The following is a 27,791-nucleotide window of genomic DNA, read 5'->3' on the forward strand; positions in this document are numbered from 1 at the left end:
AGGGAATCCAAGCTATTCAGGCAGTAAGAGCAGGTGCCACCGATGTGAAGGACGCTGGGGCTTCTGCCAGAAGCCAGCTTCCATCTGGGAGTATATGCTCCCTGTCCCTGACACCCTTAATTGGATACCGCCCCTACCAGGACACCTCTGTAACAAAGGAATGAGGATGTGACTTGGCACACGGCACAAGCGGAGTCTCCGATGGGGACAGTAAATTGTACAGTGATGTAGAGTTGGCCCCCGGACTCTTACTGGTCTCCAGAGACTCACAGCCCATCCCCAATGACCGTCTGCCCAGACGGTGCTGGCGGGGGCTGCTTCACGGCAAACTCACCGACCGCTTAGGTGTGTCAGGACCAGGGAGGGCGAGACAGAGAAAAAGGCCGGTCCTCCGGTCCTTTCTTTGGCTTCTAAGCAACAGAGGGAAGAGTGGAGCCTTTTCTCTGAGTACATGCAGCCTTTGTGTGTGTGTGTGTGTGTGCTGGGGAGGCATCAGCAGCATGGAGACCCTGGGGTGAGACTGGAGAGCTGTGGCCGGGCAGTGAGGTGTAACTGGATGAAGGGAACTCAGAGCAAAAGCTGCAGGGACAGAGGTGGGGCCCCATTCCACAGACCCCGTTCCTGGCCCTCTGGGAATCTGATGACTTGTGTGCTATTCTGTGCTCTGTTTGTGGAGGCCGTCGGGGCCAGGTGACCAGCTAGGCATGCCCAAAGCCTTTGAGCGCAGCTTTCCGAAAAAGACCTTTCCACGTGGGACCTGCTCTTGGAGGTGCATTTTAGATGGCTGCTTGGGAGCCGGGGTGGAGATGGGCAAGGGCAAAGCGGGTACCTTCACTTGTACCCGTTTCTTCTTCTTTTGAGAGGTGCTGGAGCCACTGGCCTTGCAGGAGTTCTCTGTCCCAGGGGCAATACTCCCCTTCTACAGCAGGGGGAGCCAGACACCCATGGACAGCACCAAGAGTCCCACGGGGGACAAGAGGAGAAGGGGATGGAGGGAGGAAAGAGAACAGAGAGCAGAGTTATCCCAGGGGCACGCAAGAGTGTCCTGCCACTGTCCACACAGGCATCCAGGTGTGCTGCCCCAAAAAGGCAAGGCAGGCTGGGGACAAAGGAACACCTAGGGCTTGGCCGAATGAACTGTGAACTTCCCATCCCGGGAAGTCAAGTTTTCACCAAGGGAAGGAGTGCCAACTCTCCCAGAGTTGTGTTGGGACTAAAAGCTGCTAAGATAATGAGATAAGCTGCTGAGATAATGGCATCTCAAATGATTCGAACAGAGTACCCTTCCCTGTGGGAGCTGTGAAGGGGATGGACTCACTCTGATGAGTGTGAGCACACGGAAACTCGCCAGCATGGTGAGGCAGACATGACGGAACAGAAAAACCATGCTCTGGCTAGTCCAGTTTCTTTCCAGCACATTCTTTCTTCATGTCTCATGAAGCTGAGTGCATCTGCCTAGAACCCACTTTGGCCTTCAGAGGAGTCAGCGCAGGAGGATGAGAGATGACGCTCTCTAGGGAAGATGCCTAAACATCACCAAGTGTCCTACTGACCCCGAGCACACCGGGACGGTCCTGGGCAGCGAGCACACAGAATCCAAGGACAAGCAGAGCTGACTGGGAGGCAATGTTGCCACCGAGAGCTAATTCTCTGTGTCCACGCTGTCAGGAATTTAACCCCTCACTCCGACGCAGGGCTGGAAGAACAAGTGCTTGTCCCTCCCTTTGGCCCTGGTCCCCGGGGAAGTGAGCACGGCTCTCCTTGGGGAGTCAGATCTCCACAGTCCTGGCTCCTTCCTTACCATCCACAGGCCCTCTGCAGCCAGGGAAAGAGGGACACTCTCTACCCAGTCAAGTTCCTTATGTCTCTAGGCCACAGCCAGACAGGGGGCAGAAGAGAAAAATCTTGAGCTCAATGCAAGAGGAGTTTTAGAAGCAACTAGAATGGCTGGAAACTCAAAAACTGAACACATTCTTCAGGCCCCGACAGTTACTGACTATGTGGCTGGAGCCAGTCTAGTGTGCGCCTAAGATCCCAGCGGCCTGCTCTCCAGCACCATAGGTGACGTCTCCAAGGGGCTAACTTTGTCTTACAAAGTTCTCTGCATCCAACTGAAGGGGATAAACGAGATAAAGGATAAAATGAAAAACAGAAGCCACCTGATTTGGACACAGTCCTCAGGTGAGCCCTGCCTCCCACCTCCAGTTAAAAATACGAATGTAGACAGGGGACATTTTTCTCAGTCTGCCAGACACTGCATCCTACCTGAGGTCTGGAAGAAGTGAGGGCCAGAAAACCTCAGGTCCTGAGGGAAGCATCCAGACTCTAACGTCCACGATACCTCTTACACTCATACCAGAAACACAGCCAAGGGGATAGGAGGGGGGATGAGGTCAGGACTAGAGACGCTTCTGACCTTCACTGGACTCCTCTTCCTCTTCGTCATATTCTTCCTCCTCCTCTTCCTCTTCATATTCCTCCTCTTCTTCCTCCTCTTCCTCAGGCTCGAAGTTCTTGGAGGCCTCTAGCTCTTCTTCACTTCTTCCCTTCAGAAGGGCATGAATCCTTACTGCCTCCTTCCAGGGAACCCCGCCCAGATCAGAGGTGGGGAGCTGATCGTCCTCATCCTCCTCCTCTTCCTCCTCCTCCATCTCCGACTCGGAACTGCTGAGGAGAAACCACAGAGCCTGAGTGAAGGGATAGCAGCACGTGGAGAGAAAGGTTCAAAGCCACTGTCATAAGTAACAGTTCCCAATAAAGCAAGGAAGAGGAAGCAGGCCAGGCTGGTACCCTTCTCCGGCCAGGGAAGAAACAGGAAGGAACGCACTAATGGAGCAGGATGACAGACCCACCCGAGGAGCAACCTGCCTCATGGGGCACTGTGGCTACTCATGGCACACCAAAACTGGAGAGAAGGTCTTTGCTTGCCATTGTTTGGCTGGAGAACTCAATTAGACTCTATGCACATGGGCTAGAAGATTCCAGTGAGAACCATGGGTGGGTAGAGCTGGGGAAGAAGCCCCAAGAGGCTGAACTGGCAGGCATTAGTCAGTGTGTGTGTGTGTGTGTGTGTGTGTGTGTGTGTGTGTGTGTGCGTGTGCGTGCGCAGGACTGAGGACAAGGCAGCAGATCCAATTCTCTGTGTTCAATGAGACCCCTCTATGGAGCACGCCACACAGGTGAAGGGCAGCGAAGGCCCCACACCCAGCACAGGTATAGCAGGTACTGTACCAAAGGCCCCAGCTCCTGAGGTCACCCTCATTCTCATCTGTCCCCGTCACAGCACGAGGCCAGCTCAGCTTGGGCTGAAAGCGGTATACACTCAACAACTTCTGTAAAGACGAAATTTGCTCCCCAGAGCCCCTTTGTACACGGGAACCCAAGCCACGCTGGAATGCAGGCAATGGTGCTCACTTCCAGAACTCTGTCTGATGGGGGTGTCTAGGGTGACATCTGGTCACACTCAGTCTGAATATAGGGACCGGTCACACTAGGAAAAAAGCCAAAAGACTTTTTTTTCCTCCCAGGGGAAAGAGGGGCTTTAGGTTGACCTGAAGACTAGACTGACCCCATGGACTATCAAAAATTACTATGTACATAATGGAGCCCCAATAAAAACTCCAAAGTTCCAGGTCTGAGTGAATGGGACATCACATGTAGAAACAGGACAGGAATGCTGTCCCTACTCCATAGGAGCAGGACAAAAGCAGCTCCAACTCTGAGAGCCTCCTGGACTCTCCATGAGAAAGTCTTTCCCCACACTGTAAATAGGCCGTCGCCATGAGCATGACAGCTTCCAAAAAGTTCTGAGTCCCTCTCAAGCAGCTGAGCCTCATGGTGCTTCTGGCAAACTCCTGTGCTTGTGAGGAGAACGCATCCCCTCTTGTCTGCGGGCTGACGTCTCACAGGGACACGCTGACATCTCTCCTGCAGGCTGCGTACACCCCCTTCCCCTCTGCCTCTGTTCCACCGAGCTGGTCACTAATGACCCTTCCTCCCACTGTAACAGACCCTAGCCATGAGCACGACAGCTTCTAGAAAGTTCTGAGTCCTTCTCAAGTGGCTGAGCTTCATGGTGCTGTGGTCCTCAGCAGGTAGGCCACGTGATGCCTGCCTAACAGGTATGTGGTGAAAGCTAGGGGTATCCGACTGTCACTATTCTTACACTGTTTATTCACTTCCACAATCACTCACCCATTCATTCATGAATTCTTTTTTTTTCCTTGAGACAGAGTCCCATTATATAGTCCAGGACTATATAATATAATCCTCAGTCCTCTTGAGTGATGGGGGTTATAGGTGTGTACGGCCCATGTATCACTTAAAGAATATTCTGAGACCTACTATACAGCTCAGCCAATGGACACATTCACTCAGCTGAAGTAGACTGAGTCTTCGTGCACCATACTCACTGACTAGTGGGAATGGCAAAGGTGACCCAGGAAAGCCCACACATACCATAAGGTATGTGTTGGGGGGTAGTGTGGAAGAGACCCAGGAGGAGGTGGTTTAAAGTGTAAACATCTGGCCAGGTGTGGTGGTGCATGCCTGTAATGCTGGAACTTGGGAAGCAGAGGTGAGGGTCACTGCATGTTGGAGGCTAGCCCGGTTTACACAAGTTCCAGGCCAGCCAGGGCTACAGAGCGAGGCCACGACCAAACAAACAAACAAACAAACAAACAAACACCGATCACAAGAAAAGAGGGGAAATAAAAGGACAAGAAGGAAAGCGTGGCACCTGACTTCTGAACATGTCCCACCATTGTTTTTACTGCTCATGTTTCTCCGCTTACGTGTTTTCACTAGTTCACTTTCTCGTTAATGACGTGGGCTGTGGCGCCACTCACCGCTGCTCACATCTGGAGTAAGGACGTGGAGACTTCTGCACTCATCCTCGATTTCCTGTCCCTCCACCAGGGCTCAGTGTGCCCAGTGGCTTGTCTAGACAGGCTGGGAGGGGCCCGAGTTATTAGGATGGCTGTACCGGGTGTAACTCGGGTGATGAGTACATCTCGCTGTGATGATGACAATGAAGCCCGTGATGGCTATTAGTGCCACTCCAGACAGTTTTATGACAGCGCAGGGGTTGTGAGAGCATGACAGCAGGAAAGGTCAGTCCTCACTTTCCTCTGCCAGCTGTGAGCATAAGCATTTGCAAGAGGCATGTCTATTTGCTCCTGCAAAGCAGCCTCCCTAACTGCAGAGAGGACAGAGAGAAACCCGCTGGAGCCAGTAGGAACATCTTTCTAGCTACGTCTATTGGAGGACCTTAGGGCCACTTTGAGGGCTGCCCAGCTCTTACATCACACAAGACTCAAGGTGTAAATCCGGGACCTCGTGCATGCCTGGTAAGTACTGCACATTGAGCTACACCCTCAGCCTCAAGGCTCGCTTCAGATCCCCCTGTTGACCCAGGTACCTCAGGTCTTGGCCTGCTGAAGCTGGAGTACCCACAGCTGAGCATGCCTAACGAAGACAGAAGGGAGTCAGGACTTCAGCAGTGTGCCCAGGCTCTTCAGTCCTTCCCCCAGAACCCAATAGTGTGATTCAGTGCCAGCAGCTGCTGGGGTGCTATTCCCCACGAATCTGGTCCAGTCCCACGGCTCTGAAATGGATCTTACGGAGTTCTAGGTCAAGCTCCCTAGGGTCCCCTCTCTTCCTCCTTCTCTTTCCTCCTTCTGGACCTCATGTAGTGCAGGCTGACCTCAAATTTGCTATGTAGCAAGGATGACCTCGAACTTCCCATCTTTCCGCCTCCACCTCCCAAATACCAGGATTACAGGTGCACAAAACCACATGCTCCTGTGCTGGGGATTCAATCCAGGGCTCCGTGTATGTTAGGCGAGCACTCCACGGACTGAACTACATCCTCAGCTCCTTCCCATGGTGACTGGAGGGAAACAGGAAACAAGTGGCTTTGGCTCAGGTTAAGCTGCTAGTCAGCGATTCCAGTCTGCTCTGCCGCACCCCTGGGTCTCAGTGACCCTGACAACACTCTGCTGCCAGGCAGGGGGCTAGAGAAGGCACACATTGTTCTCTACATTCACCCCCTGGAAATCGCGCATGCAGATCAGCCAGGGCTGGCATTCCTCACTGCCTCTGCTGGAAAAGGGGCTGAAGCTGGAAGAAAGAGGCAGACAGGGACTCCTGTTCATTCACAGTCTGCTTGGAGAGTGGCTTCTCCTCTTGCTGCTCTGCGGGTGACATCAACCTTGGGGAGTCCCCTGAAACTCTGACTGTCCCATCTGCAAAAGGCACTTGTTTGTTCCAGGGGCTCACTAACTTCATTTTTTAGATTTATCAATTTCTTATGTTTATGAATGTTTTGCATGTCTGTGCACCACATGCATGCCTGGTGCCTTCAGAGATCAGAAGAGGGTGTCAGATCCCGTGGAACTGGAGTTACAGAAGGCTGTGAGCTACCATGTGGGTGCTGGGAATTGAACTTGGGTCCTCTGCAAGAGCAACAAGTGCTCTTAACCAATGAGTCCTCTCTCCAGCCTCTGAGTATTCTTCAGAGGTAATGGAGAGCAGGCAGTGAGGGACACAATAGCTGGGCTGTACACAGGCCACCTTCCTAAACATGGGGTCAGTTCTCCCTGACCCACCCTCCCCAAAACACACACACACACACACACACACACACACACACACACACACACACACACACACGAAAGTGCCTCCCGGAGACTTCCAGAAGTCTGCAAGGAGAACTTAGAAAGCTGATGAGGCCTTGTCACAGGTCTGTGACACGGTTTAGGACCACAGGCACCATGTGAACTAAACCATAGAGGTGATTATCAGAATCTCCCAGGATGTCTGCTGACCCTGCAGACCTCGGACACCCTGGACACCAGTTTCCAAAGCTTGTCTCCTGATACCAGCCTTACTGTTAAAAGGACGGTTCTCAGGCAGGGAGATCAATAGTTCGAGGCCAACTTGGGTTACATGAGAAGGAAGAATGAATGAATGAATGAGTGAACTTCCCAGAACAGTAGAATGGCCCCTCAGCCCAGTACCTGCTACACAGGTAGCTATGATACAGAGATGCGGATGAGCAGTGCCCAGGGCAGGGTAAGCTTGAGCCAATCAGGTTCTGGCTCTTTACCCACCTGGAAACCACCCACATCCCTGGCATACTCCACTAGAGAGGGTTGCTGCGCTGTAATGGGATGTGTGAGTAGTGACTGCTGACACCAACCTGGTGACACTGGGTGCCTGGCATTCGTTCATGTAATTGTTCATGATAAACTCAGGACACACAACGGCCTTTTCAGATGGGGAAACTGAGGCACACGGCATAAGTGATTTGCCAGCAGTCAGTGGGTGGTAGAGCTGGACTTGAAGTATAGGTCTGATTCCAAAGCCATGGAAATCTCTCTGAATTGGGGGAGAACAAGCTCCTGGGCTGAACCAGAAAATTCACTCACGCATGCACTTACGCATTCATTCATCCATTCATTCTTCCTTCTCATGTAACCCAAGTTGGCCTTGAACTCTTGATCTCCTTGCCTCTGGGATTACAGGCATATACCACTATGCCCAGCTTGGACAAGGTGATTTTTTTTTTTTTCCGAGACAGGGTTTCCCTGTGTAGCTTTGCGCCTTTCCTGGAACTCACTCTGTATCCCAGGCTGGCCTCGAACTCACAGAGATCTGCCTGCCTCTGCCTCCTGAGTGCTGGGATTAAAGGCGTGCGCCACCACCACCCCACTGACAAGGTGATTCTTAAAAGATGTCAGTTCTCATGTTCAGGGCTAACCCTCACTAAGGAGGCTGAAAGCTGCAAATGCAGCTGACTGAACCTGAACTTGGTGCCATAGGGAAGATGGATAGAACACATCTGTTTCAGGTACCTTACCACTTCCTAGGGAAGTGAGGCAAAATCCGTAACTCCTGCTCTGAGGCCCCTCACTTTATGAAGCATTTGATATGGGTTTATTATGATTTTTTTTCCATTTTTATAAAAGATCTTTCATTTATGTTCACACTGTCAAAGATAGAACCCACATTTTGAACATGCAAGGTAAAGGCGCTCCCACCATACCTAAGCTCCTGTGTGCTCCCCCTCCTTAATAGAATTTAAACAGGCATTTTTGTATTAGACAGATGCTGATTTCATATCTGACCCCCGCGCATCCCAAAGGTTAAGCCACGGCTCTGCTCAAGGGTTTGTCAATGTGCTTGGCTGAGCCGTGGGGCTGGCAGTGAGAACAGACGGCTCTACTTCACCCGAGGGCAGGGGTGGAGGGTGTGTCCCACGGGCACTCTGGATGCACTGCAGTTATATGACTGTGGCCAGAGGTCGGTGAAGGCTCTGGAACTGTGCCAACAAGGGGCTGTCTCTTGAGTGTGCAGGGGAGCTGTTTGTGGGGCCAGCCCAAGGGGCAGTTCATCATAGTGCTCGCCCCAGATCTTCCTGCTAGGACGCAGCTGAAAGCAACTCTGCTCAGAAATGCACTCTGGGAGAGTCTCGGGCTGTTCAAGAAAGGCTGCCTTATCTATCACCACACATCTGCTCATCACCTCTGACTCAACGTTCTGGGTCTGGAGTCTCAGCTCTGGCACAGGAGTCCTGTGAAAGAGTTTGGCTCATATGGACTCTGCCCTTCCTCGTCATCCTGTTCTCTCCCCGTCTACTGACACAAGACTCAGGTGTAGTGGGTAGCCATTCCAGCTTTGATCTGGAAGTCCCAACCCCATTGAGGCTTCGGTAACTGTCACGCCTACAAGGCGGGGCCAAGAGAGGACCTTGACCCTGAAGACCCGAGATCCGGATGCGCCGGCTCTCTTAGTTCCTGGACCCAGGACGCTGAAGCTGAAGGTAGACGGAGGAGAGTTCTCCAGAGAACACCGCCGGACTGCGCTACACCTTTCCCAGACCCTGTAACCAATCCCTTCACTTGTAAGATACCCCACAAAAAAACCTCCCTTTTAACTATGTGGAGTGGCCTTAATATTTTAACCAATACTCTGGGCCATGAAAGCATCATATACAGGTTCAACTGCTGGGGTGAGAGGATGCATGCTTGGTCCTGAAGACACTGGTCAGCTAAACAGAAGTGACACTGACTGGAGAAGCCAGACACCTCCTGCGTGTGGCCCCTGGCATGCAAGGTTCCTGCCCCTCTCTTTAACCACAGAGAGGTGAGGTGGTTTCCCAAAGGCTGCAGAGTAACCAGTGGCCGAGACACCTCTCCTCGGAGCCCGGAATCTTCTGCGGAAACACCCGCTCCGAGGAGGCTCTCTCTTTTCAGCTTGCTTTCCTTCCTGTGGCGGTCCTGTCCCTCCCACGGACTTGGAAGCAACAGCTGGCGGATGGCAAGCGTGACTTACCGTTCCTGTTACCTTCCCAAAGAGTCACCAAGTGCTAGGGAAGCGGGCTGCACTCAGGACATCTTACAGATCGTGGCCCTTTCCAACCCTGCTCCACCGAGTGAAGGCTACCTATACTGCTCTAGACTTACAGGGTCACACAGCAACCGTGTCTGACCTCGATGCTGTAGGGAGAACATAGCGCAGGGTGGCAGGGAAAACAGGAACGACTCAGGGCCTGGACCTAGGAAGTCTGAGCTGGAATTTCGGGTCCTGTCCTAGTTACATCAGTTTGCTCCCCTACAAGGGGACAACACACATGGCCCACATCTATCCCTAGGACTCTCAGGAACACATGCATGGTCAGCACCATACAGAGAAAACTCCAAATGCTTAGACATGCTAAGGACTGCTTTAAACACAGGGTTCCTATCTGCTCCTTAACCTTCACACTGATTCTGAGGAAGACACTAGCGGTGTTACATCACAGATGAAGAAACAGAGGGACTTGCCTATTTCACAGCTGAGAAGCAAAAAAACCAAGACTCCAACCCAATCAAACTGGTTCAAATCCCCTTGCTCATCAAGCTCTGTTGCTGCCAGCTGAATCCAGGGACCCAGGAAGACCTCTGCCCCAGGGACCCCCGGTAGCCAGGCAAACCACGGGCATGGGCTGACCTGCTGACTGCATCCTCTTCGGTGCCCTTGTCTAGTACGCTGCTCAGGTTATGCTCGGCCTGTGTCTCCTCGGGCACCTCCTCCAGCTCCTCTACCTGCCTCACAGACGGGCGGTAGTTCTCCAGCTCGATCCTCTCAGGGGTGCCTCTCAGCCTCTTGGCGATGCTGGGCTCCTCCAGGCCATTCATGCTGGAACCTGTGGGAAAAGCAAACAGGCAAATTCTGAGGATGAAGCGCAGAGGTGGAACTCCAGCAGTGGATGACGGGAGCTGGTGAGGGATGAAAGGGAACGTTGACCATTGGGACAGCCATAACCCATTTCTCAGAAGAGATACATGGTCCTCCGGGAAGTCAGAACATGGGCAACTGAAAGCTGAAGGGCTGAGGACTGGCCTGAGGGCGGGAAATGAGGCTGGGAGGTGGGGCAACACTTCCCTAAGTAGGAGACACAGAGACCACACATCCTCATCTACTTCCCGTCAAGTCAGGATGGAAAGATGCCAGCTAACAGGTGACGGTGACTGGTTTGGGGGGAAGGGTCTGTGTAGGGCCTTCAGATGGGTCTCTCATCACCAGTGAATTAGGAGATTCACAGAGAGGGTGTCGTACTTCTAGTGGCCCACTCCAGGATGGACTGAAGTCTGGCAGCACTCTGCTAAGGTGTCCTGCTGACCTGCAGGTTACGTAGCACCTGCCTGTGTCCTGCCGCCACGCGTGTGGTAAAGATTCTGTAGAACAAAGCACGCCACAAAGGTGGTGTCGAGCTCTCCTCACGGCTGTTCAGTGGAGAACGGAGTCAGGCTTGGCAGTGTGGGGCCGGTGTGCCTACCACCTTAGCAGCACACAAGTACACTTTCGCTGTAGACATTCAGCTCTGAGGTGAGACTTAGCAATCACACGGTGCTCTGGCCCCATCACTCTTTCACTCAGGGACTTGAGCTTCTGTCAGTGATCTCTGCTTGTCGGTTAGAATGACTGGGGTCACCGGCAGGTCCTTTTTGGAATTCTGTTATTCTTCTGGCATCTCTTGCTTTTAAGTATTTTTGAGTAACACCATATACTCAACAGTGTTTCGAACTTAAAACACTACATACAAAGCCTCCCTGTCTCTTAAGTTTCCTTCAGTCTACAGAAGGTGCTCTGTCTCATTTCTTACCCCACGGTTCCCCTTGGACATTCTTTACCCCCCCCCCCCAGTCCTGGTCAGAGGCCCCTCGTTTATTCCACAGAGTGCCCGCTGTGCCATGACACCACACAGGTACACTCAGATAAACCCAGGTCTGACCCTGACTCCACCAGGGACTGGCAGTGTCAGAACATGGTCCAAAAATGGAGTCGTGTGAGAATAATTCTGAATGCTTGTGAGAAAATGCCAAGAAAACAAGACGAGAGTCTTGTGACCTTAGTTTCTTCAAAACAAGGAATTGTTCTTAGAATGTGTCTTTGTGCTCCTCTCAAGTGTAACAGATAGAAGTGAGGTTACTTCCGATTACTCCTCACAACTGGCTACTGTTATTTGTTTATATGCTTCTATGGAAAAACATGCTTTTCCTGTGTGCAACTTGTCCTTGTGATGGTATATAGTTTGAACTCATGAGAACTTATGTGATTTTTTTTAACCCTCAGAGTATAAATTGTCTGGTGCTCTGAATAAAGTTGGATACTGTGTGAGACTTTAGTCGGCCTCATTTTTAGGCTCTATTCTCCCAGGTCCCACTGTCTCTATAGCGGTGAATATGGCAGAAAGATCTCAAAAAAACTACAATCTTCTCAAAGTCATACTCTGGCCTGTGGACAGGATGATGCCTGCCTCCTACGGCTGGTATGGATGTGAGGGTGCCAACTCTGGACCCCCAGCATATCAGCTACCACCTTCTTCTCCCACAAGGCAGCATTCAGCAAATACGGGTGAAGACACATACCCGATGCCCAGTAACATTCGTGCATCCCTGTGGTGCGTAGTCACACCCAGGAGTTGATAGCCATTTACTCTGGACCATAAACTCAGTCACCCAATAGAGACAGAAGGCAGAGGTGGCAGCCCTGGGCTAAATGCACACACACTTGTACTTTAAGATACAAAAGAAAAGGTAGGAGCAGCTAGCAAAGCAGGTAAAGCACTCTTCACAGCATCCTGATGACGTGAGTTCAACCCAGAATACATGCAGAGGTGGAAGGAGAGGACCAATTCCATGAAGCTGTCCTTTGACCTCTATAGATGCGTTGTGGCACACCCTCCACACCGCACATACATACAACAATAACAAATGAAGTTGGTGTTTTGTTTTGTTTTCAAACAGCAAAGACAGAGCCCAGGTGAGAGAGGGTCAGGAATGACCACAGGTTCCCACCAGCAGGTCCCTGGCTGATGGCGCATTCTAAGCACCAACAGGTAACACCGGAGGTTTTGCATGCAGTCCCACACCAACACAATTCGGGATGACAGGTCTCTTCTCAGGCAGACCTGAAATAGTTGAGCAACTCTGGTATCCTGACTAGTTGTACAGGAAATGCTTTGAGGGCTGGCACTTCCGTTGTGTACAGTTTTTTGCTGTTGAGACAGGGTCTCTAGCCCAGGCTGGCCTCAAATTCACTATAGCCAAGGATGATCCTCCTGTCTCCCAAGTGTGGGGGTTAGAGGCATGTGCCACCCTACCCGGTTCAATTGATACTGGGGATTGAATGCAGGGCCTCATGAATGATGGGCAAGAACTGACCCACAGCCCCAGCCTGTGTTTTCAACTCTTTTGCCTCGGCATGGGAGGGTTTTTCTACAAACAGAGGCAGGTACAGGGTTTGGTCATCACATCTGCTGCACTCCCCAGGTTCTTCTACAGCAGCAGCAGCAGCATCCAAGGTGACCAGAGAATCTTTACTGAAAAAGCAAGTTGTTCTGACGCTAAGTTTGCTAATCCAGGCAAGAGTGTTCTGATGGGATCTGACCACACATCCTGTGTTTACCTCTTTAGTCTGCTCACCCTTGGAGAGAGAGAGCATCACTTTAAATACCCTGCTCCATTTTCAACACTAGGTCCACAGCCTCGACAGTATAAGCTACACACACATGACTGGAAGAGGGTGTTGGGGAGCTAACTGCACAGACTACAGGAGATGGGCTGGCAGCTAAGCAAGGAGAGCCCACTCATTCTGCAGAGCAAAGCTGGCTGCCCAGGCCTCAGGAGGGCACAGGCTCCCCGGCGCTGCTTCATCCCATCTTTCTTTCCTCATCAACGCCCACCGGCTCCACATGATAAACACGGGCAAGCAAGCCGAGGACTGACTCTCTGACCACACACACTGGGACTCTTTCTCAGCATGAGCCTGACCAACTGCTCTGGCACGGAATAAGCCTCCCCTCCCAGGAACTAATATGGAACAATACCAGTATTTCTTCTGGAGGGGAAGAGAAACTACCCCTTTGGGGCAAACAACTAACGTTCATCAGCTCTAACCCCAGCAAGTTCAAGGTGGAGTGAGCAGACGTCCATGTGGCGACACCGGAGAAGCAAAGTCACATCTGTGGTGTGCTGGGAACTCTTAGAACCTCAGGAAAGACGGCGGCGGATGAAAACTCTTTCCATTCTTCCATAGACTTGTGGACAGCATGTCAGACTAAGTTATGAAGTAGTACGACAGGCGCATGCTTGTGCGGCCATGAGAGTATCTAAGGGAGCAGCATCGTGTCCTGGGTATTCAGGTCTGCTGAAAGACTATGTAGTCAACTGACTTCAGAAAACACTCTGCAAGCCGGGCGGTGGTGGCGCACGCCTTTAATCCCTGCACTCGGGAGGCAGAGGCAGGCAGATCTCTGTGAGTTCAAGGCCAGCCTGGTCTACAGAGCGAGATCCGGGACAGGCACCAAAGCTACACAGAGAAACCCTGTCTCGAGGGAAAAAAAAAAAAAAAAAAAAAAAAAAACACTCTGCAAGGCTGGCACTACACTTTGTAAACCGGGTAACTGAAGTCTGCAGACACCTAGGTGCCTGAGGTCACACAGCTTGTGGCGGTGGGACTAAGGCTTGAACTTTAGGAGGACAGCAGTAATTCAAGTGACTGCCATGCCGTCCCTGGACTTGTAGAGTCCCAGTCATCCCTCCCTTTGAGGCTTCACCATGCTGTCCCCCTCTGGTTCTTTACATGAGACAATGTCTTGAAACAGAGAAGCCAGAGTCTGGTATGGCAGGCATTCTGTCCTCTGCCCGGTGTTATTTCTCTCGAGAGTATCCAAACTGCAGACGAATGGATCATCAAGCATCAGAACTTGGCACTCCAAGCCCAGAGCCCGAGGCTCTAGGGAGGAGAAGTGCTACAAACAACAAAAAGAAGCAGGCCAGAGTCGGAACTGTTCAGACCACTCACACCTCGGGCGCTAGATGAAGAATGCTCTGCTAACTTCAAGTATCTTACTGGAGATTTTGTAAAAATAAGGTCGAAGGTCTGACATTGTGGCTTGCAATTATAATCCCAGCACTCAGGAGGCCGAGGCAGGAGCACCAGGATGAGCTCGGGCTACACAGCAAGACCCTGTCTCAAACGCAAAACCATCAAACAAAAACAAAGGGGAAGCTGGGTGTTACTGTGCACGCCTTTAATCCTAGCACTTGGAAAGCAGAGGCAGGCAGAACTCTGTGAGTTCAAGGCCAGCCAGGCTACATCGTGAGACCCTGCCTCAAAAACAACAACAACAACAACAACAACAAAACCAAAACAAAACAGAAAAAAACCAAGTAGGGTGAAATAAAGAGCTGGGAATGCAGCTCCGTTTGAAGACTGCTTGCTGAGCATTCATGAGGCCCCAGGGTTCAGTCCAAACAGTACAGAAACCAGGTGTGGTAGCAGACCAGAAATTCAAGGTAATTCTTGCCTTTATAGGGAGTGCCGGCTGGCCTGGGCCAGAGACCCTGCCTCAAAATCAACCAACCAACTCATCCACCCAGAAACAATAAGATCAAGGGAGGTGTGCTGTCTCTGCCCAGTGCCACTCACAGAGTTCTAGCTCACCCAAGACAAGGGACTACTTAGGCAGAAAATCGCAAGTATTAGGTTTCACGGAGGCTCAGTTTTCCCGAAGGCAAGATGACATTCAGAGTGTACTTGGTAGGTACCCAACACTCTCAGAATGCCCAAGTGGGCTGCACATTTCCAGCTCACAGCCTTCGAGTGCCTTAGCAAGCACAATGTAATGAATCAGGGAGATGAACATCCTTGATTCTCTGTCCTGACTCACTGACCCAGGAGCTATCAGACAGACAGATGCGAGGAACACAGAAGTGTTGGAGGCCTTTGTAGTGGTGGCGACATCATCTCAAGACTAGAACATTCCCTCCCATCAACACATACAAGCCCCTGGGAGAAGGAACTGCAGGAGACAAGGAATGAATATCACCAGGAGGCAACACTGGCATTTAAAATGCTTCACAGCTTGCCAGCCAGTTAGGCTGAGGCAGTAGGATTGCTTGGGCCAGGAGTGCCTGAGTCACATACTGAGACTGGATCTCTAAACAAGCAGACAACCAAGCTGATTGGCAGGGGCTGATCTGAGAAGGTAAGGCAGAACCATCCTTGTCAGGAGAGCCGGCCACCTGCCCTCCACATCATACGCTTCCTAAGAGTAGCCACCACACAGGAACTTCCCAGCGAGAAGTGTAATGAAAGGCCTGGAATCAGTTCCAAGGCTGATTCCTCTCGAAGTCGGGACAAGCTGATCTCAGGTCACAAGGAGGCCAATTACAGCCTCATGCATACCAAAAGAAAGAGCTCCCAGGATCTGGTTGCATCCTAAATAGGAAAAAGGCCCTGGGCCTGACCTGAGGCTCTGTTTTGGAACAGTCACTGCCCACAGGAGCACCATCCATCATCCCCAAAGCAGCCTTGCTTACAGGACAACCTGCTCTCAGCTGATGTGCAAGAGCTGCCAGAATCTTTTAATTGTGGCTGTCTGATTGACACAGCATGCGAGGGACGCAGCCAGGCTTCAGCGTGGCGTTCCCAGGGCCGCAGGGGCACCTGCGCTCCCTGCCCCTCCCTGGCCTTCCTGCTTTGCTGACAGAGCTTCGGGGCTGGTGCGGTTTTTAGGACCTGTGGGTACCACACAAGCCATCTGGAGGCTTTCTCTTCCTCCGTCTCGAATTCATTTCTGGCTCAGTTTCCCAATTCCTTTTCCTTCTAGTTAAACTTTACCAATACACCATTAACAACGGCACCTATTTATGGGGTACAGTATGATCTCTCCATACTATAAACAATGAGTAATTTCCACCATCTCAAACACTTAGCCTGTGTGCTGGGACCTTTTGGACCCTTCTCTTCCAGTTATTTTCCAATGAGATAATGTGGTGTAAAAAGTGGTGACATCCTGGCTGTAGAACACTTGGCCAATCCCTCTGGCCTCATGGGTGCTGGTGACCTAGTCTCTCTACCTTACCTCTCTCCCCTTCTGTGCTTTGGGAACTGTTCTATTTTATGTTTGGATGAGGTCAACTTTTTCTGCTGGGGAAACCTGAGTAAAAGCTGAGTTTGATGAGAGGTAGGGACAAGGTACAGGGAACCAAGACAGGTGGTCTTCCTTGCTGTCATCCTGCCCCACCTAAAGTAATGTGGCTGCCAGGATCCATTCATCCATCCATTCAGCAACTCTATCCATCTTCACGGATGCCGCCCCACCCCCCAGCAACCAGTGTCACAGCCAGCAAACTGGGTCTCTGCACCAGAGGAGCATGCTTTCTGATGGAATACGGTGTCACACAGCTTCTAGAGGGACTGGTGACTCAGGATGTCAGCTGGAACCATGTTAAGAAGTGGCCCTGTGCCTTGAAAAGATTGGTCCGCCTGCGATACACTGGCCTGAAATGATTGGTCTGTCTGTGATACACTGGCCTGAAATGATTGGTCCGTCTGTGATACACTGGCCTGAAAAGATTGGTCCATCTGTGATACACTGGCCTGAAATGATTGGTCTGTCTGTGATACACTGGCCTGAAATGATTGGTCCTTCTGTGATACACTGGCCTGAAAAGATTGGTCCATCTGTGATACACTGGCCTGAAATGATTGGTCTGTCTGTGATACACTGGCCTGAAATGATTGGTCCATCTGTGATACACTGGCCTGCTATTTTGCCATTCAGAAATCCATCTGTAAGCCTTGTTTCTCTTTTCCTTTTTTTTGGTGCTAAAGATTGAACTCAGAGTCTGGTCAATAGAAAGCATTCCCCTGCCACCAAGACCCACCTTCAACACCCTCTGTTCCTTCTTATCAAAACTTGCTGGAGATATGGGCTGAGACTTTTCTTTCAAAACCATGAGCTAGCTGCTCCAAGGCTCTCTGAATGTATCCACATGGTCTGAACTAACAGGTGTCTGGAGAGATGTTAAGGGCGGGAACTAACAGGTGTCTGGAGAGATGTTAAGGGCGGGAACTCCTGCAGAAAAAGCTACCTGGCTAACAGCATAGTCTAGACTCTATCCAGAGTGACGCTGGCACCAGAGAAACTGGACGCCTGTCCTCACCACACCTCCGTCATTGCAAGGCCTCGATGGGACCTACACCTCAGTTTCGCTTCCTCCCTGTTCTGTCAGAAGGGACTCCATTTCCATTCTCTCCCAGCTCCAGTAGGAAATGTACGGCATTCTCTCATGCTCCCTCATACACTGGGATTTACAGATCAAGCCACCTGAAGTGTGATCCTTCTAGAAGAGAACCACGGTATGATCTTAGAATGCAGCCTGGCTCCTGGGCTCTGTCTCCTCTGGAATATAAACCTGCAGATAGAGCCGTGTGTGCTACCATGGGCTTCCGGGCCCAGCTGCTTGGGAGGCTGGGCAGGAGGATTACCTTGAGACCAGGCATTGGGAGACAGTCGGGTAAAAGCAAAACAAAATCTAAACCCATCAGCAATAAGCTGCAGCCAGGCTCCAGTGACCTGAGCTGGGCTGGACACATATAGTAAAGAATCAACTTGGACATCAGTTCACCCCCTTTCTTGTTTTGAGCTAAAGCTGTCTACACAGGAGTCCTGCTTAGCTATGTGAATAACAGAACCAACCCAGCCCACACAGGGAAGCATCTTGGCCTACAGTCCTGAAATAAGAGGGTCACTCACTGCCTCGGGACTTCTTCACCACGCAGGTGGCCAGTGTCCCTCTGTGTTCATGGGAGGAAGAGAGGGCTGAGAGGCCTTCCATTGTTAACTGTGGTGTGGACCGGCTCCCTTTGCTCCTGTTTCGTCTGCGCTTATCTGCCACACTTATCTGCTGCCTGATGAGTTCACATTTGGAGGCTGGGGTTCGAGACAGGGTTTCTCTGTGTAGTTTTGGTGCCTGTCCTGGAACTCACTCTGTAGACCAGGCTGGCCTTGAACTCACAGAGATCCGCCTGGCTCTGCCTCCCAAGTGCTGGGATTAAAGGTGTGTGCCACCACCAACCCGCGAGCTCACACGTTTTTTACCTTTCACAGCTACTTTCTGATCCCAAGAGTGCAAGCATCGAAGCTGTATGTGGAAGAGAAACTTCCCAGGCACTGGCCCAGCAAAGTGACTTCTGCGCACAGCTCCCCTCCAACAGCAAGTGGTGTTTCTGAGAGGCAGGTGAAGGGACAAGTGTTTACTGAGTTACCCCCCACGTCAGGCAGGACAAGATGCCACCTACCACAGCGGCTGAACTGTTACCTCGTAAGCAACAATGGGCTGAATGTCGCTTATATAAAATATTAAGACCAGAAATGTCCCAGATTTAGGGTTCTTTGTCTGTCTGGTTTGGTTTACATATAATTAAATATCTTGGGGGATGATAACAAAATGCATTTATGATTTATATTTACTTCATATGCATTGCTTAAGGACACTTTGATAGCTTCTGTAACTTTGTGTGTGACAGTTTCTTGGTACATGATTTTCCACTTATTAAGTTTATGCTTATAAGGTTCTAGAATTCAGATCAATGTATGACATTAAGGGTTTTGGGTCTCAGTGATGTTAAGACTAACTGTCCAGCAAGTGTTTTAAAGCTAGCACCTTTCCACTCACCCAGTACAGTATGGGATGTTTTGGGGGAAGGTGATACTGGGGGGGAATCCAGGGCCTTGGTAGGCAAGCACTCCATCACATACCTACATTCTCATTCAAGGGTGGGTTTTTTATTATTTTAAAGCCCTGGCTGCCTTGAACTAGCTATATAGACCAGGCTAGCCTCCAACTCAGAGATCTGCCTACCTCTGCCTCCTGAGTGATGTTATTAATGGTGTGTGCCATCACATTTGGCAAGGAAGGCTGTTTTAACTACCCTTTACCCACAAAATATTCTTCACTTGGGGTAACTGCATTCTGTTTGCTTTGATTTTGTGAGATAAAATCTTGCTACATATAGCCCAGGCTGACCTCAAACTCTCTGTCTCCCTGCTTCAGCCTCCTGAGGGCCGGGACTACAGGCATGGGCCACTGCATCTGACGGAAAGACTGTGGTTTTATTTTTATTTATTTATCTTTTTGTTGAGATAATGTCTTACTCTGTAGGCCTGGGTGTCCTGGAACTTGCTTTGTAGAACAAGCTAACCTCGAAGTCACACAGAAATCTGCCTGCCTCCCTACTGCTGGGATTAAAGATGTTTATCACCAGGATTGGCATAAAACAAAACAAAAAACAGACTCATGTATTCCAGGCTGGCTTTAAAATATGCAGCTGAGGATGACCTTAGACCTCTGGTCCTATCACTACCTCCCGAGTGCTAGGATTACAACAGGTGTGCACCACCATGCCCAGTTTTAATGTGGTGCTGGGGCGGACCCAGGTGTCTTATATGTTAGGCAAACACTACCAGCTGGCCTACATCCCAGCCCCTGTATCCGATGGGAAAACTGTTGTTATATGGGGCACTGAGAGAAGTAGATCTTCTGGATCCACGGGGAAAATCAGATGTTTTGGAGATATGTGAGTATCAAAGGAGTTGGAAAATTCTGAGTTAACTACTAATGATGGAGAGGCCGAGTGAGGAACCCCAAAGGGAATAAATCAGCAGCGTATCCAGAAAAGCCACAGGGATGCCGCAGGCTGGAATGTGCCATCCCGAGAATGTTGAGGGCACCTCAGTTCCTACTTCTCCCCATCACTGGCTGCTGCTAGGGGGCTGAGGAACTCTCTGTCTGCATGGTCTCATGGGACTTACGCTTGAGAAACGATGAGTAGTCTTTTCAATTATTATTACAGTGTCTGGCCAGTGGGAAATGCTGGCACACATCACTATATCTGAGGTAGGCAAAGAGGCATCCTTTAAAGTTTAGAATCTACTTTCCTTAATCAGTAACACTCCGCTTGTGTATCATGAAGCTCTCTTGAAAGGATCCTTCTCACGTGTTGTGGTAGTTCCCAGATAAATCTCAACTCTATCCATTAGCTAGGTCAGACTACAAAAGGGCCACACGTTTGGAGTTGGTGTATGGGGGTGGTCGAAACACCAGGAATTAGAAGTGTTTCCTCTCAAATCTGATGAGAACTGCATCTTACCCTAAGCTCTTTCCCTTCCTTAGCTGGTACCCACCTTCACAAAACTCAGGTAGGAACTTAAAACAACGGTAACTCAAGTAGAGGGCTCTGCTGTTGTCTCTGCCTCCCAAACCAGTTAAACACGAGAGACCCACTGAGATCTGCACAGCCCCAGGAGGGAAGGCCTGCTCAACATGCAGGCTAAGGCCAGCCCTTCCCTCCTGCTTCCCAGCTCTGTTCGAGCCTAGTCTATGAGCGTCTCTAACTCACTCTGTCAGAGGCTCTCATCTCCGTTATTCTCCCACTCACAGATGGGGTGGGCCCCAAACCACAGGCCCTGCTAGAGAAGAGGTTAGGGGGTAGTCTGGCCACTTCTGTTGCTCCTGGTGCCTAGGAGGACATGAGGTCAGATACTGATATGTTCACGCCATGACCAGGGCATTTTTGACACCCCCAGTCCACGTCAAAGGCTGGTTCTGCCATAGTGCACATGTTGCTAGCTATATAGGCCCAGAGTAGATTTGGTTTTGAGTCATGAAACTGATTTCTAACATCTTGGGAATAAGGGATAAATTCTAATTCTAGGACTGAGCAAAAGAGCGCTTCACAATCAATTAGACTATGGGCTCAGTTTCCCCACCCCACAGGAACTTAAGAAGGCAAAGTGGCTCCCACAGTGGTGCACAGGCACCAGTAACCAATGCAAACACCATGCTCTGGAGAAGGGCAAAGCCATTAGATAGTACAGAGGGCACTGGGGGAAAAGTGGGTCCCAGGGAAAGAGGAGGTCTGACACATTTGCTAGCGGATCAGGGGACACTCGGCGTGAAGGCCCTTTAATGAACACATTTTAGAACTGCTTCGTCTGTCACGGTGAGTTAGTTCCAGAGAGCAGTTTGCATACTAGAAAGCTGCTGGACCAATGGTGACAGCAGGAGGCGGTGGAAGGGCAGGCCCACGACCAGGGAAAAAGCAAGTCTGTGCTGATGGGCTTTTCCCAAGATGCCAGGCTCATTTACTTGGTCATGCTTTCTGCGGTGCCCATTAGGCAAGTCTTCCACCCTGAGTGACACCATAACCAGGGTACTTTTGACCCCCCCAGTCCACGTCAAAGGCTGGTTCTGCCATAGTGCACATGTTGACAGCTATATAGGCCCAGAGCAGATTTGGTTTTGAGTCATGAAACTGATTTCTAACATCTTGGGGTTAATGGATAGGTCAATGAAAGACTCTGAAATAGGTTCCAACGCCTCTCTTTTCCTTTTTGTTCCCCTTTAAAGACACAACATTTCATACTCAGCTCTCTCGAGCTGAGTTTCTATTTGGAAAGGAATTAAAACCTTTTCCAGCAACACCCACGACTTCCACCTGATACGCACGCGTTATCGGTTATGTTTCTGTTTTCAGTGATTAGAAGGTCACCGGGGTCGGCCTGGGAAAGAACTGTTAGTGTCTAGGTTTCAGACAAGCAAACAGACTCTAAAAACTTAGGCCAAGGGACCAACAGCGCAGTGACCCAGGCTGTGGAGGACCCTGTCCTGTGAACGCTACACAGAAGGAGAGGAGTGGGCACTACAGCCGTAACTCACTCACGTACTGACTCTAAAGAGGAACCCCCAACTCTGGCAAATGGGCCAGGAGGTGACCCCAGGCTTTGGGGCATGAGAGTTGTGTATAGAGCGAGGACAGACTCACAGAGGTCTCAGAAGAGTGAATCATCCTAGCCCTGCTAGAATGGCGGGCACCGTACCAGGCTCCCCCTAGGTCAAACATAGATAGATCTAGTTTAATGTAAACCCTATTAGGAATTGTTTACACTCTTGGCAACGTGGAATCGCTGGTGACTTCACATTCTATCCATGCAGGCTGAAGGAGAGGCAAGGCCAGAGTTAGTCAAACACTTGCCCAAATTTAACTATCTCCAAAAGAGCTGGCATCTGATGCAGCTCAATACCCCTGGCTCACTGTGTTGCAGACTACAGTCCTGTACTGACATGTCTCTGTCTTCTGGCGAGGAGTACACCCCACCGGGCAATCCTGCCTAACCCCACAGGGTGCCTAGACCCCAGAGGGAACACATTAGCGAGCCAGTAGAACCAATCGTAATCTAGACTCCCACGCAGCTTTTCTGCCACTTTCTGGAATCTTTACCGATGATAATCATACCTGATACCCTGAGATACTTCTAGACAACCAAGACTCATTTTATTTAGCTCCTTGCTTTTTCACAAGAGACTTATAAGATAGAGAGAGGAGCAGGAAGCTTCCCTCCTCCCTTTCCCCACTGATGGGAAACGGTGCAGGAAGGTCACAGCTGAAGGTGGAGTGGGACAGTAGGTGGCAGTGAGAGTAGCTCAAAGGCACCGTCTTCAGACCTACACTTGTTCTCCCTGGAGAACTGTAGCCCTCTGAGGCTGTGGTCACCACAGGGGATGAACACATTCTGTGGGTGCAGGGACAACCCACTGGGGTTCAGGAAAAGTGCAGCAGTGGTTCTGTTTTGGTTTCTAACTAAAGTGTGCTGTCTGTATCCTTTAGTACACAGTATCAGTACAGGGGCTCTGTGTGTGAGCGAGCATGCATACACTGGAAAATACGCTCATGCTTTACACAGAAGTGGGCAGTAAAATCCAGAGGTCCTGCTGTGGATGGCTCCACTCTATGTCTACCTTCCTTATTCCCACCTCCTCTTGTCCTTGCCCTTCTCCAAGGTGTGCTATCATTGATGTCTTGTCCTCATAGGTAGCTCACAACCTGACTTCTTCCTCAGGGCTCAACTGGTAACTATCTACAGACACTGGTCATTCCAACTTAGGCAGGAGGACGCTACTGGCCTCTAATGGGAGAAGCCAGAGATACTGCAGTGTACAAGACGGGCCTCCAAAGAACTAACCAGTCCAAATGTCCACAGTGCTGAGCTTGAGGAACCCCGGCTTAGCAGCACTACCAAATGACCTCTAACCTCGTAAACACAGGCCCACCAAGCCATCTAGTTTGGAGCGTGCAGCAAGAACAAGATCACGCTCAGGGATCCTCCCCTACGGTGCTGACCCACGTCATCCAACTAACGGAAAGGCAAGAAATGAGGAGCAGTCAACTGAGGCCAGCCACGCTTAAGAAAGAGCCTTTGGCTTGTGTCCAGAGAGAGGCACCCGGAGACGCCAGAGACCAAGGCACACAGCAGTCCAATGCAGCACACCAAGACCGTGACCCAAGCACCTACAAAAGATGTCTGGACCTCTCACCACCTGCAGCCCCACCCCACCTCACCTCCAAAGGTGACTGCCCATCTCCCATAGGGCCACTCAAACACTCCTACGCTTTGTCTAGGTCTGGCTTGTGTGGGAAGCCAAAAGAGGAATTCCAGGGCCTGGAAGATGGATCTAGTCAACTGGTCTCCTTTATCTACTGTCTCTCAGGGTGCCACGAGCCTGGTGATGAATGTAAGAGCCCCCATATTTATAACAGGCCCTCTCACCACACCCAGGAGGGACTGGCGTGGATAAACACATCTTTCTCTAGGCATTCTCAGCTGTTCCTCCATTTTCTATGTTCATTCTGCCTAGGAGCTCTGAAGTTCTCTGTTGTGGCACGTCTTTCCAAGGTGAGGGCAAGGCCATGTCTGTACATGTTCAGGAGACTTCCTGAAAACATCCTGTGCCTGGCCAAATTTCATCCAACAGGATAAAACCAAAGCTGCTCACTGGGATAACACGGACACCCAGCCCAACATTCAGCAGATGATCACATTAAGTACTATGAAACCAAACTGGTTCAAACCTAAAGAGACTCATTCCCAGAGGCTGGGGTGTGATTCTATGCAGAGTGTGTCCTTAGCAAGCAGGAGACACAAAGGGCAATGCCCAGTGTAAGTAAATTTGTTGTAACTCTGTGGGTTTGGCCCCGGATTTCGGCACCAACACGTGAGTTTTGCAGCTCTGGGGAGAGGTGTCCTGACCGCTTGGGAGTCAGGCCACAGCTGGAGCTGCCATGAGACAGCAGCCCTGGAGGGCGAGGTACTACACCCACCACCTGAAGAAAAAGGATCCTGTTTTTCTCTTTTATAGGTGATTTTTCTCAAACTGTCAGTACGAAAACATGTCCCTCCTTCCTGTACTCCAACAGCACACAGACCAGGGAGAGTAATTTTTCATGAGGACTGAATGGCAGTTGTAAACCACCAGTGGAACTTTTTAAACAGGGATAACTGAAAGCTGGCTCAAGGGTACATGGGTACCTCTTGCCCAGTATGGGTAAAGTGTTAGGTTCCATCCCCAGCCCTGGAAAAGTAAAATGAGAGGCAGAGAACCAGAAGTGAAGCCAACAGGTCATAAGCCTGCTGGCGGGACGGGCTTCCCCTGGGGTGCACACTGTTCCAGTTACTGTAAATTCTACAGCCTTGGGCTTGAGTATTTGACGTGACTCCACCTCACACTCACAGGTAACAAACAGTTCTAATTGTTCCCTTCCTCGGTTTTACACATCAGTAAACCTTTGTTCTTTTGTCTTCTGAGTTCCCAGTGCTGGGAATCACTGCTAAAAAAAAAAAGAAAGAAAAAAAAAGTGGGACCCGTGTAGTTCCTGTAATAAAGAGATACATCCTTGCTGACTTACGGCATAGGGGTGGAGGCGGCATCCACGCCTTCCCAGAAATCCCAGTGCAAAGCTCTTGATGTCTAGTAGAGGTCTTCCCTCATGAGCCTTGAGCGTGAGATGACAGGCTGGGGACAAAGGGAAGCTGTGTACGCAGTGGGCACACAGGCACATCCTCATCATGGTTCCTTGGCTACACGGCCCTGCTTCTGTGCCTGGTTCTAACACAGACTAGTGTAGGGCTGAGTGAGCATATATAAAATATCCAGACAGTGCACTGTCCACGGCTACTGCTGCTGTCATTACCTTTATGTGCATTCCTGTTCCTCGACTTCATTTTACTTTCACTTTTTGATAGAATTTCGCTATATAGTTGGTGTAGTGCCTGTTATGTAGCCCAGGCTGGCCTCAAAATCATCGCAATCTTCTTACCTCAGCCTCCTGAAGGCTAGATTACAGACATATGCCACCACGTCTGGTTTAGTGATCATTTTCTTTCTTCCTTTTCTTTTCTTTTCTTTTTTTTTTTTTTTTTTTTTTTTTTGGTTTTTCGAGACAGGGTTTCTCTGTGTAGCTTTGGAGCCTGTCCTGGATCTCACTCTGTAGACCAGGCTGGCCTCGAACTCGCAGAGATCCGCCTGGCTCTGCCTCCTGAGTGCTGGGATTAAAGGTGTGTGCCACCACTGCCCGGCTTCATTTTCTTTTCTATTTTTTTTAATCTTCTTTTAATTTTTGATGGTATTGGGGACAGGATCTAGGGCCTCCACCACTAAACAATGACTCTATCACCCAGCTGCGTCTCTAGCCTCCACTTTGTTTTCTGTGACCCAGTGTGACAGGTACACTGAACAGCGCTAATCGTGGAGGAAGACAACAGAGGCCAGCACACCTCCAATTTTCTACAGGGCTTCTGAGGGTCACCTTTCAGCAGGAAAGGCTGAAAATACAGGCAGCCCTTCGCCAGGGGTTGCAGAACCCGAACCCAAAGACTGCTCCAGGCTCCTGGCAATGTACAAACAGGAAGACTGTGGCTTTGGCCTTGTGCACCCTGTTAGTCAGTCCCCTTACCCCACAGGGGTACAGCTGATTCTCGGAGAGTCCACAGACTCATGCCAGGACTGCCTGGAACCACCTTCCTTCCTTCCTGTGTCGCAGTGTCAACTCCCCAAGAAGACGAACCTCCGGAAGGAAGCTGGCAGCTCATTCCTTCCCATCAGAATGAACTCTGGGGGAGTTCTAAACAGACCTGCCAGCCTGGTCCCCGGGTGGTGGAAGGTGGAAGAACCCACACAGCTGGTCTCTCCAGCCTGTTTTTCTAGATTTTGGCAGTTCTAGAAAAGGGGGAATCAAGCACACACAGGCTGCCATAATCTCCTTCCAAGGGACGCCGATCGATGTTGCTTCTTAGAGATGCGTTCCCTTTTCCAAGTTAGTACAAATCTCAAGTTCCAGTCGGAGCAGATACTGAATGCTAAGGGGATTCTCCTTCTAGAACTTTCTATGAATACCTGTCATGTGTTTGTTGAAGAAAAGCAAGGCCCACTGAGTCCCAGCACTGTAATTATTTTTATATGGAGGAGCACCTGTCACCAAGGTTACCTTTCTCAAAGAACGAGCCTCTGAAGAGGTATGCTAACAAGCGTTCAACCTAGCAGCCAGCCGGCCTTAGAAGGCATATGACACTGGGTACAAGGACGGTGGGTTCTGATAACAGGGACAACTGAACGTAAAGTAACTAAGGACGGACAATCACAGGTGACAACAGACGAGGAACCAGGCTACATTTCCTATGCAGTATTTGTGATGAAGAGGGACTACTCCTGGTGTCCCAGTCACAAAAGGAGGAAGGCAGTCACTCACAGGTCACCGTGGGCAATTTAACACAATAAACGTACAATCAAAAAGAACTAAGGACAGAAAAGAGGTAAAGCAGAGAACCAGAAGAGGCCAATAGAAATCCTGACTCCATCTCTACAGACCCCACCGGCAATTATCCCAGCATGCCCCAGAGTCCGGAGCAGGTTGGACCCGCAGCCCTGCATTCCTTTAAGTTTCCCTAAACCTACCCTACTACCAACGGAGAAGGGAGTAGACATTCACGGCTGGAGAATATTCTGCCCGTATTTTGAGCAACCACATTGGGGGGAGAAAAACCAAAGGCGAGGTGGAGTTTAGTCATCGTGACTTAAGGCTTCAATGTTGACAGCAACTGAACTGCTTGCCAACCCTCCTCAAAGACTCATTAAAGCACCTCAGGCACTTTCAAAGAATGTTTACAAACCACTTGAGCAAAGCTGAGAAAAAGGTGGCCCAGAGGAAGTGAAAGGGAGATGGTGAACACGTGGCTGGTGACACCGGAAGTAATTGAAGGTTGCTCCCTATGCCTAGAGGCCCGCCTGCCTTCCTCAGGTGCACAGCGGTGCTTTGCACAATCATCCCTACACCCTCTGGAACTATGTCACAGGAGACAATGAGGAGGCCTGTCGACATTTGGTAAACACCCTGGGTGGGGACAGGAGCACCCGGCAAGCATGATGTAGCCTGGGTCTGAATGTCAGCAGGGGCCCTACCCCCACTCTTTATGACTTATCTACTTGTTGGCACTTGCTAGATGCTTGGCTGCATGCGAGCTGTGAGGCAAGGCCATGCTTGGCATCTTGGGTTCTGGAGTTTTCTGGAAAGAGCTGGAATCCAGTCGTCCTAAAACTCCCTGCTTTGAAGTGAGGTCC

General features: G+C 50.4%; 1 protein-coding gene across 1 annotated transcript in view; it reads right to left on the reverse strand.

Annotated features, from left to right (window-relative positions):
• Positions 1-27,791, reverse strand: part of Mical3 (microtubule associated monooxygenase, calponin and LIM domain containing 3) — a 116,087-nt gene that overhangs the window by 38,534 nt on the left and 49,762 nt on the right. The window contains exons 19-20 of the mRNA XM_059258518.1: positions 9,994-10,189; positions 2,417-2,667 (exon numbers count right to left, since the gene is read on the reverse strand). Of these exons, the coding sequence (XP_059114501.1) occupies positions 2,417-2,667; positions 9,994-10,189 (447 nt within the window). The remainder of the gene's footprint in view (positions 1-2,416; positions 2,668-9,993; positions 10,190-27,791) is intronic.

Source organism: Peromyscus eremicus, chromosome 3 (genome assembly GCF_949786415.1).
Source record: "Peromyscus eremicus chromosome 3, PerEre_H2_v1, whole genome shotgun sequence".
Taxonomy (NCBI): domain Eukaryota; kingdom Metazoa; phylum Chordata; class Mammalia; order Rodentia; family Cricetidae; genus Peromyscus; species Peromyscus eremicus.